The 15,028-nt window shown below is 40.9% G+C and overlaps 1 protein-coding gene across 2 annotated transcripts in view; it reads left to right on the top strand.

Annotated features, from left to right (window-relative positions):
* Window positions 1–15,028, top strand: part of mgat4b (alpha-1,3-mannosyl-glycoprotein 4-beta-N-acetylglucosaminyltransferase B) — a 305,024-nt gene that overhangs the window by 121,294 nt on the left and 168,702 nt on the right. For both annotated transcript variants that reach the window (XM_059990693.1, XM_059990694.1), the window contains exon 3: window positions 4,707–4,850. In XM_059990693.1, coding sequence (XP_059846676.1) covers window positions 4,707–4,850 — 144 coding nt within the window. The remainder of the gene's footprint in view (window positions 1–4,706; window positions 4,851–15,028) is intronic.

The following is a 15,028-nucleotide window of genomic DNA, read 5'->3' as shown; positions in this document are numbered from 1 at the left end:
GGGATTGGTTCATCCATGGCAGAGTTAGTCTAGGTTTTATAGAGACCAAAATTGCCCAGAAACTTCAAGACTGGTCCTAATGTAGACAATGAAGGAAGAGGCTGTTCAGCCTTTGTAATGTGCTCTTTAACACTACATTGGATCTCATCAGACATGTACTGTAACCTCACTATCTGTCCCATGGTAACCTTGACCTAATTAAAAATGTCAATCTCATCTAGTGAGCTCTGCATCCTTCAATATTGCTGACTCTTTGGAAGGGTCTTCTAGATATCTTCTACTCAAAAAGGCTTTCCTCATGTTGATATTGGGCAGGATGCACTTTGAATTCCTACATGCTTGAATTATATTTTATTACCTTATTTGTGTTAATATTTTATTAAGTGCTGTGTGTGTTAATATGTTTTGTGGGTGCACCGTGGTTTAGAGGAATGTTGTTTTGTTTGTTTATGTACAGTCAGATGACAATAAACTTGAACTTGATAATGTGTGTTTTTAATTTAGAGGCCTGTCCAGCACACACTAAGATTATTACCATGAAAATGGCGAATAAAAGCAGGCATAATTTGAAGGTGATTGGAGGAAAGTATAGGGTAGATGTCAGAGGTAGCTTGTTTTTAGAGTGGTGGCTGTCTAAAATGTGCTGCCAGGGTTTGTGGTATAGGTGGATACATTAGGGACATTTAAGAGACTTTTGGATGATAGAAAAATGGAGGGTTATGTGGGAGGGAAAGATTAGATTGATCTTATAGTAAACAAAAAGGCCGGTATGACATTGTGAGCAGGAGGGCCTGTAATGTGCTATGATGGTCTATGTTCTAAAAATGATTTACCTAACATTGAGATTGAACAGGATAAAGTGAGTTTTATTTAACGAATGGGATACCCTAAGATTCCCACACATTTCACATGAACAATATTTCATTAACTTTTTTTGCTGAAAGTAATTTTGTAAAAATAATTCTCGTTTGTTCATTATAAATCAGCCTGAAGTTTCTGTTTGCCAATCAGTATCTTTACATAAGGCTGTGGAGGCCAAGTTGTTGGGTATACTTAAAGTGGAGGTTGATAGATCCTTGATTAGTCAGTGAGTCAAAGGTTACGTGGAGAAGGCAGGAGAATGGGGTTGAGAGGGGTAATAAATCAGCCAAGGTGGAATGGCAGAGCAGACTTGATGGTCTAATTCTGCTTTTATGCCCGACAGTCTTGTCAGGAGCTGGAAAATCCAGGAGATGATTTAGAATCTCTTGTTATCTTGGGCAGATGTGTTTGAAGTAAGTGTCAGTTGGTACCTGGCTAGAGAACTTTACTTTTAAATCTTTGACATGAATATATTCCCATTTGTTTGAAGTAGCTACTTTTAGTCTATGTGATATTTCCATTTTATCTATCATGAAGTCAATCTAATTGTGAAGCATTTTGTCATACTGTCGGCTAATTTGGTTGCGGCTCAAGAGTTTTAATCTCGTACTCAACAGGGAATTTTCTGGACGAGGCTTTAACTACGACTTCCTTTTTGTTTGTAGCTGCTTCTCATTTAATATTTCAAGAATCAGCTTTATATCACTGATTTGTATGTCCTGAAATTTGTTGTTCTGTAGCAGCAAGTACAATTTTTGCTACAAATTATAAAATAAGTAAATAGTGCAAAAAACAGGAAAAATGGGGTTCATTGTCCATTAAGAAATCTGATATGGAGGGGAAGAAGCTGCTCCTAATGTTGAGTGTTCCTGTGTCTCCACCCCAAAGGTGGTAACGGGAAGAGGGAACGTCCCAGATAATGGGAAAAGGGAATGTCCCAGACGGTGATGATGGGAAGAGGGAACGTCCTGGAAAGTGATGATGGGAAGGAGGAATGTCCCGGACGGTGGTGACGGGAATGGGGAATGTCCCAGATGGTGGGAATGGGGTATGTCTTGGATGGTGGTGACGGGAAGGGGGAACGTCCTGGACGGTGGTGACGGGAATGGGGAACTTCCTGGACGGTGGGAAAGGGGAACGTCCCGATTGATGGTGATAGATTTGGGGAACGTCCAGGATGGTGGTAATGGGAAGGGAGAATGTCCCAGATGGTGGCGACGGGAAGTGGGAATGTCCCGGACAGTGGGAATGGGGAACGTCCCGGACGGTGGCAATGGGGAGGGGTAACATCCCGGATGGTGGTGACAGGAATGGGGAACGTCCCAGACGGTGGCGACAGGAATGGGGAGCGTCCCGGATGGTGGCGACAGGAATGGGGAACGTCTTGGACAGTGGTGATGGGAATGGGGAAGAGGGCATTTCATAGATCGGGACAGTTCTTCATCTTGAAACATCACTTCTTATAGATGTCCTTGATGATAGGGTGAGCTGTAATTGCGATGGAACAGGCAACGTGCACCACTCTTCGTGCCCTCTGCATTTTTGTATATTGGACTTCCCTTATCAGGCTGTGATGCCACCAGTCAGAATGTGTGAACTTTCCACCTGTAGTCTATTTGATGATGCTTTTAAATCAGATGGCTTTTTATTCGAGTCTTATTCCTAATACATGAGCTTGTGGACTGGGTAGATAGTTGGAACTTTCAAGTTTTTACTAACTTATTCTAGGTGTAAGTAATATTTTCAGTGTCTGCCCTTGTATGATGAGGATGTTGAAAAGCCTTAGACCATAAGACATAGGAGCAGAGATTACATCGAGCCAGAGATTACCGATCCGCTGTCCAGAGGTCAGAGGGGCAATGTCTGTGAGCCTAGGCCAGGTACTGGAGGTTGAAGGCTAAGGCGAAAAGTTAGGAGGGATAGCACTGAAAAATATTGAAAGGCCTAGATAGAGTGGTGTGGAGAGGATGTTTCCTGTAGTGGGGGAGTCTAGGACCAGAGGGCACATCCGCAAAATATGGCATAAGACCTCAGTTTCAAATACGTGTCACTGTAAAGAATTTCACCGGAAATACAGGCCACAAGATAGACTGTTGTTTAAATTTCATCACTCAAAGTTAAAGAACAGCATCACAGGCCTAGAGCATCAGATATACAGCTTTCAATAGAAAAATGTAAATTAAATGTAAGTTATCTACAACTTTTAGAAGGAAAAACAAGTTAAGTGCAAAGTGCAAATGTTGAGAAATTTTACTGAATAGGGCATTGCCATTTGGCTGAAGAACCAATTGGTTGAAGGGAAATACACCTGATGTTGTTGCCCAATGGCAGCTGTATGAAGATATAGTGGGGATCTTTGATCTTCTTGAGGTATTGGTGTTGTCTTTTTCAGGCAGTGCCTCCTAGAGAAGGGGAAAAATGTGCCTGGGTTGCGTTCACTGCTCTTTGAAGCTTATGTACCTGAGCATTCGAGTTGCTGTACTGGACCATGATGCAACCAGACAGGACACTTCAGTGTATCTGCAAAAGTTTGTCAGTGTGTTCAGAATCAGATTTCAGATTCAGCTTCAGATTTATTTACACATATACAGAAATTAAAATGTGTCATTTGCATTAACAGCCAACATACTCAAGGATGTGCAGGTGACCACACAACCTAGTGCCAACATAGCACATCCACAATGTTCAGCAGAACAACTCAAGGAGCAGCAACAACAAAACAAGACAAGACAACAACAGCAAAACAAGCCCCTTTTCTACCCACTCACAGACAGACAGGCTTCTAACCCCAGGGCAGGCTGCCTCTGGGCCTCCAGTCCTTGGCTGTGGACCTCCAACTTCCAGTCCCTGGCCAGAAATTATAGACTTCAGTTCTTTGGCCTCTGGACAAGCTGACCTAAGGACTTTGACCTTTGTACTCACAAACTTTGCTCTTTGATCTTCAGGTTTCTACCTCCAGACTCACTGAGCTGTCAACTTAGACCTTAGTCGTTGCCCTCTGGACTTCACCTTTCTCTGGGTATTGACCTCAGGACTTGCCGAACTCGGGTTTGACCTTGGGCTCAATTTGATGTTGACGACACGCCGAACTTCCTTAACCTCCTAAGAAAGTAAAGACACTGGTGCACTTTCCTCATGATTTGATGGGCCCAGGACAAGTCACTTGATATGTTAGCACTTAGCACCCAGGAATTTAAAGTTGCTGACTCAATGAAGAGTGCCTAGTATCCACTATCTCAAATCAGACTCTTCTCACACATTACTGCCAAGTGTCACTGACTGATTTTGAACAGCTTCTGTTTTCGTCTGTCAAGATGTTGGATGGCCTGCTTGTTCTTTGTTGGTGGCAAATTGAATAGTTTTATTTGTTTTCCAATGTTATTATTTAATTCTGTGTTAACTTCCACAGCATTCCAATAAAGCATTTTGTTTGGAGTCATTGTACTCAACCATACAACCTTAAAATTAGACTCCTGGGTGATGTAATGAAGCAATGCTTCATGCACAAAGGAACTTAATTGTACCAGCCTCAAAAAAAGCTGAGGATCAGCTGGACGTTTTAAAAACTGATAGGTATCTTTAGGTAAGAGTTAAAGAGCTAGGAGGGTAAATGGCATCAACGTACAGATCTGCCACTTAATTTCTGCTCATTACACCACTGGCGTTTAGGGCCGCAATGAAGGTCCTCCATCTATGGCTGTTCTTGGTCTTGGCGGTGTTCAGGGCTTCCTTCATTGTGTCAGTAGCTTCCTCTTGTTTTTCACTACTGTCAGCCATGCAAGTCCTGGGTGGAGACCTGCCTTCTGTGTTTATTTATTTCACTTGTTTCTTTCTGTTTGTTTCAGATGAAACTAAGCTAAAACTCTGGAACATCACCGTCAGTAAGAATGTACTACAGCTACCAAGCATCTTCCACCACCTCCCACATCTGTTATCCAGAGAGAACACTCTCCAGCCTTCCGTCTACATGGGGCAGAGGAGAACTGGAGGTGAGAGATAAAAATTAAAGATAAAGATTCACTCTTTTGTCACATGTTGTTTGAAAGATATGGTGAAATGCGCCATTTGCGTTATGTCAAATCAGCAAGGATTATGCTGGGAGCATCTCGCAAGTGTCAGTATATCAGAAGAGTGAAGAGTGCCCTTCTTCACTCCAGGGAAAACAAGCTTTGCTTGTCAACTCTCCCTCCCCACCCCCCGTAATGCAAATCTAGACAACATCTCTCCAATGCATCCACAGTGTGGTGAAAAAAAAATGCACAAAAAGAAGATTTAAAGCTAAAGATTAGCTCTATTTGTCACGTGAAGAGATGAGGTCCTGAAGTTTGAGTTTCGGGAAATAAGCAGAAGACTGAAGAACAGGACCTCAAGGGTGGCGTTCTCAGGATTGCTGCCAGTGCTACGTGATAGTGATGGTAAGAATTGGAGAAGATGGCAGTTGAATGCGTGGCTGAGGAGTTGATGCAGGAGACGGGGTTTTAGATTTCTGGATCATTGGGATCTCTTCTGGGGAAGGTGGGACCTGTACTGATTTGATGGGTTACACCTGAACTTGAAGAGGAGCAATATCCTTGTAGGTAGGTTTGCGAGCATAGTTTGGGAGGGTTTAAACTAATTTGCAAGGGGGATGGGACCCGGAGCAATAGAGCAGTGTAAGAAGTGCATGGAGTAAAGCCAGATCTAACATATAGAGAGGCTTTGAGGAAAGAGCAGCAGAATAAAGGGTGTAAAGGTAGTAAGGTAGAAGGGCTAAAGTGTGTGTACTTCAATGCAAGAAGAATCAGGAACAAAGGTGATGAACTGAGAGCTTGGATACATACATGGAATTATGATGTAGTGGCCATTACAGAGTCTTGGCAGGCACCAGGGCAGGAATGGATTCTGAATATTCCTGGTTTTCAGTGCTTTAAAAGGGATAAAGACAGGTGGCATTACTGGTCAGGGATACTATTACAGCCACAGAAAAGGTGGGTAATGTAGCAGGATCCTCTTTTGAGTCAGTATGGGTAGAAGTCAGGAACAGGAAGGGAGCAGTTACTCTATTGGGAGCATTCTATATGACCCCTGGTAGCAGCAGATATACCAAGGAGCAGATTGGGAGGCAGATTTTGGAAAGGTGCAAAAGTAACAGGGTTGTTATCATGGGTGACTTTAACTTCCCTAATATTGATTGGCATCTGATTAGTTCCAATGAGTGAGCAGCTTCAAGTTCCTCAGTGTCAAGATCTCTGAGGATCTAACCTGGTCCCAGCATATCAATGCAGTTATAAAGAAGGCAAAATAGCAGCTAGCTTTATCAGGAGTTTGAAGAGATTTGGTGTGTCAATAAATACACTCAAAAACTTCTATAGATGTACCGTGGAGAGCATTCTGACAGCTTGCATCACTGTCTGGTATGGGGGAGGGGGGCTACTGCACAGGACCAAAATGAGCTGCAGAGGGTTGTAAAATTAGTCAGCTCCATCTTGGGTACGAGCCTAAAAAGTACCTAGGACATCTTTAGGGAGCGGTGTCTCAGAAAGGCAGCGTCCATTATTAAGGGCCTCCAGTACCCAGGACATGCCCTTTTCTCACTGTTACCATCAGGTAGGAGGTACAGAAGCTTGAAGGCACATACACAGCGTTTCAGGAACAGCTTCTTCCCCTCTGCCATCCGATTCCTAAATGGACATTGAATCCTTGGACACTACCTCACTTTTTAAATATATATTATTTCTGTTTTTGCATGATTTTTAATCTCTTCAGTATACTGTAATTTGTTTATTATTATTATTTTGTTTTTTTCCTTCTATATTATGTATTGCATTGAACTGCTGCTAAGTTAACAAATCTCACGACACATGCCGGTGATAATAAACCTGATTCTGATTCTTCCACCATTTTGTGTGTGTTGCTTGGATTTCCAGCATCTGCAGATTTTCTCTTGTTTGTGATTTGATTATTATTGATATGGTTTTGGGGTACTTGGAGACACATGATAAAATAGACTGTAGTCAGCATGGTTTCCTCAAGGGAAAATCCCGCCTTACATATCTGTTGGAATTCTTTGAAGTAATAACAAGCAGGATAGGCAAAGGAAAATCAATTGATGTGTACTTGGATTTTCAGAAGACCTTTGAAAGGTGCCACACGAGGCTCCTTAACAAGCTATGAGCCCATGGTATTACAGGAGAAATTCTAGCATGGGTAAAGCAGTGGCTGATTGGCAGAAGGCAAACAGAGGGAATAAAGGGAGCCTTTTCTGATTGGCTGCCAGTAACAAGTGGTGTTTCACAGGGGTTTGTGTTGGGCCTGATTCTTTTTAAGTTGTATATCAATGATTTGATTGATGGAATTGACAGCTTTGTTACAAAGTTTGCAGACGGTATGAAGATAGATGGAGGGGCTGCAGAAGGACTTAGATGGATTCGGAGAATGGGGAAAGAAATGGCAGATGGAATAGTGTCGGAAAGTGTATGGTCAAAGAAGTGAAAGGGTTTACTATTTTGTAAATGGAGAGAAAGTACATAAAAACTGAGGTACAAAGGGATTTGGGAGTCCTTGTGCAGGATTCCCTAAAGGTTCATTTTCAGGTTGAGTCTATGGTGAGGAAGGCAAATATAATGTTAGCATTCATTTCAAGACAACTAGAATATAAAAGAAAGGATGTTATGTTAGGTCTTTATAAAGCACTGGTGAGGCCTCAGTTAGAGTATTGTGAGCTGTTTTGGGCCCCTTAGAAAGGATGTGGTGAAACTGGAGGGTTCAAAGGAGGTTCACAGAAACGATTCCAGGATTGAATGTAAACACGAGGAAATCTGCAGATGCTGGAAATTCAAGCAACACACACAAAATGCTGGTGGAACACAGCAGGCCAGGCAGCATCTATAGGGAGAAGCACTGTTGATGTTTCGGGCCGAGGATTGAATGGCTTGTCATATGAAGAGCATTTGATGGTTCTGGGCCTTTATTCACTGGAATTCAGAAGAATAAGGGGTGACCTCATTGAAACTTATGGAATGGCAAAAGTCTTTGATAGAGATAATATTTCCTTTGGTGGGAGAGACTAAGGCCATGACATAGCCTCAGAATAGAAGGACTTCCTTTTAGAATAGAGATGAGGAGGAATTCCTTTAGCCAGTGAGTGGTGAATCTGTAGAATTCTTTGCCATAGGTGGGTGTGGAGGTCAGGTCTTTATGTGTATTTAAGGCAGAGATTGATAGATTCTTGCTTTGTCAGGGCTTAAAGGAGAGATTTGCGCTGAGAGGAAAATGGGAGCAGACTTGATAGGCCAAATTGCCTAATTCTGCTCCTATATCTTATGGTCTTAAGGTTTAATTACAGATATAGGCTGAAAAATGGCGGATGGAGTTTAGTCTGGGCAACTCTGACGTGTTTCACTTTGGGATGTTAAATGTAAAGGGAAAGTATTCAGTTGATGATGGGACTCTTAACAGCATTCATGCACAGAGGGATATTAGGGCATGCATCTCTGAAAGTAAATCAGTATCAGGTTTAATATCTCCGGCATATGTCATGAAATTTGTTGCTTTGTGGTAGCAGCACATTGCTATACATAATAATAAAAACTATAACTTAAATAAGAAATATATATTTAAAAAAATTAAATAAGTAGTACAAAATGAGAGCCAAAAAATAGTGACATAGTGTTCATGGGTTCATTGTCCTTTCAGAAATCTGATAGTGGAGGGGAAGAGCTGTTCCTGAAATATTGGCAGTGTGTCTTCAGGATTGTGTATCTCCTTCCTAATAGCAGCAATGAGAAGAGGGCATCTCCTTGATGGTGAGAGTCTTTGATGACAGAGTCTTTTGAAGATCTCCTCAATACTTAGGAGCCTCGTGCTCATTGGTATATTTAAAGTAGAGGTTAATAGGTTCTTGATTAGTAAGGGCGTCAACTGTTATGGGGAGAAGGCAGGGGAATGGTGTTGCGGGGTAATAAATTGGCTATGATGGAATAGTGGAGCTGGCAATATGGGATGAATGAGCTAATTCTGTACTTGTGTCTTTTAGAACTATGAGAGGCATAGATAAAGTGGATGGTCATGATCTTTATCCCCAGGATAGAAATGTCAAGTACTTAATGGCATGCGTTTAACGCAAGAGGGAGATAGTTTAGAGTTCAAAGTAAATATACTATCAAAGTACTACCCTGAGATTTACTTTCTTGTGGGCATTCACAGCAAATACAAAGAAACACCATAGAATCAATGAAAAACTGCACACACCAAAGTGGACAAGCAACCACTGTGCAAAAGACTTGAAACTGTACACTGGACAACAAAGACTTTACTTCCTGAGTACTTTTGGCTGTATCTCATGGATTTTGTGCTGCTGATTATGAAAATCACCATGAAATTTTCCTATCACACCGTTTATTTTGTGAAATTGCCCACAATGCAAGCTGAAAACTTTTCTGTCTTGTTCATGTATTGGCAGGACAGGTTTTAGAAAGGTTATAAAAGAATCATGCACACAGCTCTATGCATTGCATTTACATGTATCTTGGTTTGTGATTATGTTGATGAGCGTGCTGTACATGTATTGCCTATTGTCTGTACTCATAATAAAGTAATTGTATTTTCAGGAGTATTTGTAGTAGCAAATTGTTTCACCAATGTTGCAACAGGAAATATATTTGATATCTCAAAGACAAAGCATGACTCCTCTTATTAAAAACGCCTGCGAGCTCTACTTTGGGTGTAAAATTGGTGACCAAGACTAAGTCTGGGCTCTTCACATTTGTTGGGCACTGTTGACCTTAGAGTTTGGCTCAGAGGTACTTGAAGTCAATGCTGTTTACTGTCCTGATGATATGATGAGAGCAGAAGGATCATGTAACAGCAGATATGGAGGTACTGTAGTGGTATAGTGAACTTTGCTGAGGCCCAGCGCCAACTCTCAGACAACCCCTCTTATTTGCCTCTCAAACAGGACTCCACTAAGAAACACCAGACCATTGGCTCCCACACCATCACCAACCTTATTGACTCTGGGGATCTCCCATCCTCTGCCAGCAACCTCATAGTTCCCACACCCTGCACCTCCTGCCCAAAATCCACAAACCTGCTTGTCCAAGTAGACCCATTGTTTCAGCTGGTTCCTGCTCCACTGAATTTGTATCTGCGTACCTCGACGCAGTTTAATCCTCCCTGATTCAGTCCCTTCCCACCTACATCCGTGACACATCACACACTCTTGATTTTTTCAAGGATTTCCCTGGCCCCCATCATATTTTTATTATAGATGACCAGTTCCTAAACATCTCTATCTCCCACCAGGAAGGCCTCAAAGCTCTCTGTTTCTTTCTGGACACCAGACCCAAACAGTTCCCCTCCACCACCACTTTCCTCTACCTAGTGGAACTTGTCCTCACTCTAAGTAATTTCTCCTTTGGGTCCTCCTACTTCCTTCAAACAAAAGGGATAGTCTAGGGCAATCACATGGGTCCGAGCTATGCCTCTTTGTATGTTGGCTATGTGGAACAATCTATGTTGCAAGCCTATGCTGGTGACTGTCCCACACTTTTCCTATGCTACATCGACGATTGCAGTGGTACTGCTTCCTGCACCCTTGAGGAACTCGTTGATTTCATCCAGTTTGCCTCCAACTTCCACTGTGCCCTCAAATTCACCTGGTTCATTTCTGACATTTCCCTTCCTTTTCTCAATCACACTGTCTCCATCTCCGGAGACAGCTTATCTACTGATGTCTATTATAACTATTATATTATATTATATTGTCTATTATATTATAGCTTCTCACAGCTATCTGGACTATACATCTTCCCACCCTGCTAATTGTAAAAATACCATCCCCTTCTCTAAATTCCTCCGTCTCAGCCGTATCTGCCCTCAGGATGAGGCTTTTCATTCTAGAACAAAGGAGATGTCCTTTTTAAAAAAATATATTTTTTAATTCTTTTTTTCCTACAAACAAACAACAACAAAAATACAGCACATCCACAAAAACCACGACCATAACAAAATCAAATTAAATATCGAGCAGCAAAACGGAGAATAATATAAAGGGAAAAGTAAACATACACAGCAGAGGTGCACCGCATCAAAAGAACCTCAGTCTTCACCCCGTAAGAAAGTTCAATACAGGGCCCCATATCCTTTCAAAGATGTCCCCTCTGTCCTCATTACATAGTCTCGGTCTCTCCAAATGTAAAGTGTTTGCCAGTTCTCTCAGCCTCAAATCGTACTTAGGCACAGAGTCCATTTTCCACATTTGCAGGATTAACTTCTTAACAATCACCATTCCAAACATTACAGCCATTTTTTCATACTTATTGGCTGAAGATGGGGACCTTGGTGCTCCAAGGATGGCAATGAGTGGGTCCCACTGCTTCCCATAAGCCTCAGAGAAACAGTGAAAGATACTTTTCCAGTATGCATAAAGCTTACAACATGACCAGAATGAATGTGACGAGTTACTGTTCTCAGATTTACATCTATTACAAACTGGTGAAACATCAGGATAGAAGCTGTGCAACTTTTCTTTGGAATAATGGAGTCTATGTATTGTTTTAAACTGTATAGGTCTGTGTCTGACGTTGACCAAACAATCATGTGTACTCTTTAAACACTCATCCCATACCTCCTCTGTCAGTTTTATACCCAATTCATCCACCCATGCCTGTTTAAGACCGGCAGTATTCACCTGAGCTCCATTATGTAGGATCTGATAAAAATAGGATATGGCACTACGAGTAACGGGATCAAATTTATTTATTGCCTCCAGGGATTCATGTTTGTCTAAAACTTCGAAATTAGGTATACATTTCTTAACATAATCTCGAATTTGTAAATATCTAAAAAAAAACTAGATGCAGGGATATTGTAGACTGCTTGTAACTGTGCAAATGAGGCAAAGTTTCCATTAATATATAGGTATCCTACACTACAGATGCCACTCTGTTTTCAGGACGAAAAAAACAGTATCATTCAGGCCAGGCAAAAAGGAATGATTGTCACAAATCGGAGTGTCAATATAAGTTTTTGGGGCCTTAATGTGTAGTTGAATATGCTTCCAAATTCTTATAGTGCTGCCAACCACAAAGCTGTTACTAAAATGTGACTTATTAACTGCAGTGGGGCTATTAAGGAGAGCTGGTAAGGAAGTCTTCTTACAAAGCATTCGCTCTGTGAGTAACCATGCTGGGCACGAGTCTGAGGTGGAGGGTGGGCCTTTTTTCCACCATGCAAGAATAGATAGGTGGGCAACCCAGTAATACATTTTAACGTCCGGTAGGGCAAAACTTCTTGCTTCCTTGGGCTTTGACAAGTGTTTTTTAGTAATTCTAATGGCTTTATAATTCCAAATGAAGGGTATAATAATTGAATCCAATTGCTTAAAATATGACAGAGGAATAAAACATGGAATTGACTGGAAAAGATGAAGAAATGGTGGCAGTACAATAATCTTGATTGCGTTAACGCTCCCCACCAAAGAAATTGGAAGGGTTTTCCAAAAGTCAATATTGTGTTTAACCTGCTCAATTTGGTTTCGCCAATTCACTTGCAAAAGGTCATCTGGTTTTTTTTTGTAATAAACACACCAAGTTAGGAAAAATTATCCTAAGTTATTTTAAAGGGAATAGACTGTAAATACTCTGTATTAACCACTGCAGTGACTGGCATTAGATCACTCTTATCCCAATTAACAGAGAAACTGCCAAAATTATTAGTTTGAGTCAGAAGGGTGGATATTGATGTTTGTGGGCTGGAGATATATAAAAGGACATCGTCAGCGTATTATAACGAAAGGTGATTATTTATGTTCATACATATCAATGGGAGATATCAAAGGGTCCTGTCTGATGCTAACAGCCAGTGGCTCAATGATAACTGCAAACAAAAACGGAAAAAGAGGGCAGCCTTGGCGAGTCCCACGATGAATTGCAAAAGGGAAAGAAATATTCTGATTAGTGATAATAGAAGCAGATGGGTGTGAATAAATTATCTCAATCCATTTAATGAAAGATGGTCCAAATCCAAATTTCTTAAGTGCAAACATCATATATGGCCATTCCACTTGGTCAAATGCATGTTGCGCATCTAATGAAATGACTACAGCCTCTTCTGCATGTTTTGTATATAAAATATTGAAAAGACGACGCAAATTAAAATGCATATGTCTACCTGGCATAAAGCCAGTTTGATCTGGATGAATAATAGAACAAATGCTTTCTTTTAACTTATTGGCCAGGACTTTTTTGAGAATTTTGGTTTCAATGGGCAGCAGCGAAATGGGACGGTATGATGAAACCACCTCAAGATCATGGCATAGTTTTGGAATCAGAGAAACATTGACTTTACATAAAGTAGGTGGCAATCTGGAAGCTGTCCTGGAGTGATTCAACATTCGTAAGAGCAGAGCTGACAATTTTGGACCAAATACTTTGAAGAATTCCATGCTAAACCCATCCGGACCTGCTGCCTTATTATTGGGGAGGGAAGAGATGACCTTCTTATATCTGCATCAAGTGTATTTACTGAATCTGTTGACAGCGTGGGCAGATTCAGATTATCAAAAAAATGCTTCCATAGCTTCAACATCCGGACCTCCTTGTGATTGGTAAACATTAGCATAGAACTCTGCAAAACACTTGTTAATTTTTTCCAGGTCCATCAATAAAAAGCCATCTTTCGCCTTTATAAGATTTATGGCCCTGGAGGCCTACATCTGTCTGAACTGATGGGCTAATAACTTATTGGGCATTTCACCAAGCTCAAAATACCTGTGTCTGACTTGTGTCAGTAGTTTTGCAACACTCTTCGACATTATAGAATTATACTCGTACTGTAAGGCAGTAATCTTATTAAGTAATTCTGCTTCCTGGTTTGTTTTTTAAGAGGCTTCCAGATTTGCCAACTGATCATCTATTTCAGTTAACCTTTTCTTGAATCTTTTCTCTGCAGTCTCATATGCTATTATACAACCTCTAATAACCGCCTTCATGGCCTCCCAAAGAGTGGAATCATCAACATCACACACATCATTGGTGCTTAAGTGTAGATCTATCTTATCTGAAAGATAACAGCAAAAATCCTTATCCTTTAGCAAAGCATTATTTAACCGCCAACTACATTCACCTCTTTTGTGGTTCAGTTTAGTATAAGGGAGACAGGAGTATGATCCCATATAAGTATATTATGGTAAGTGCAACCAACTACTGACGAGACCAATTTCGAACCTAACAGAAAGTGATCAATCCTAGAGTAGGATTTATGTACTGCAGAGAAATATGAAAAATCCTTCTTCATGAGATTAAGAAGCCTCCAAATATCCACTATGTTATACAATTGCATGAGATTATTAAGTGTTACGCTATCTTTAAATGAACAAACTTGGGGACATTTTGGAGGGAGTTTAAGATGCAATTAAAGTCTCCACCTCCAATTATGTTAGAGTCAGACAGATTAGGTATGGCCTTAAAGAGGTTCTGAAAAAAAAATTGGATCATCAAAGTTGGGCCCGTATACATTTACTAGTGTCAATGGTATAGAATTTAATATTCCACTTATTATTACATATCTGGCCCTCTGGTCAGCGATAGCTTGTGTGTGAACAAACGGTATGGTTTTTTTTATTAGGATTGCAACACCTCTAGTTTTTAGTACTAAAATTCGACTGGTAGGCCTGAAATGCCCAGGAGGAACAAAGCACTTAAGCCAGTTTTCTTAATGTGCTTTTCTTGGAGAAAACAAATATCAGCTTTGAGTGTACGAAGATGTGCATATACTTTCCCTCTCTTCAGTGGACTGTTCATCCTCCGTACATTCCAGCTGACAAATTTAGCTTCACCAATGCTGTGTATATACGAATTAGATGTCATATCTGCTGCTTAACAAAAAAAATGCTGTATGGTTGCTGCATAACATAAACTGTAACTCAAACAAATAGATATGCTGTAACAACTCCTTGAGAAACACAAAAAACCCTCCCAAAAAATAAAAAAAACACACACCATAGCCCATAGTACTTCCATAGCCCTAACCTGGAGTCAAAGCTATATCCACAGGCCAACATGTGGCCCGGAATAGCAAGATAACTACCCATTACTCACTAAACACGGGAGAAACACCTCTTCACAAATACACCATGAAGTAGAAAAATAAACAATAACAATCAGTCCTCACCCACATCTTAGTGTGA

Source organism: Hypanus sabinus, chromosome 15 (assembly GCF_030144855.1).
Source record: "Hypanus sabinus isolate sHypSab1 chromosome 15, sHypSab1.hap1, whole genome shotgun sequence".
Classification (NCBI taxonomy): Eukaryota; Metazoa; Chordata; class Chondrichthyes; order Myliobatiformes; family Dasyatidae; genus Hypanus; species Hypanus sabinus.
This window is presented reverse-complemented; position numbering and strand designations above follow the sequence as displayed.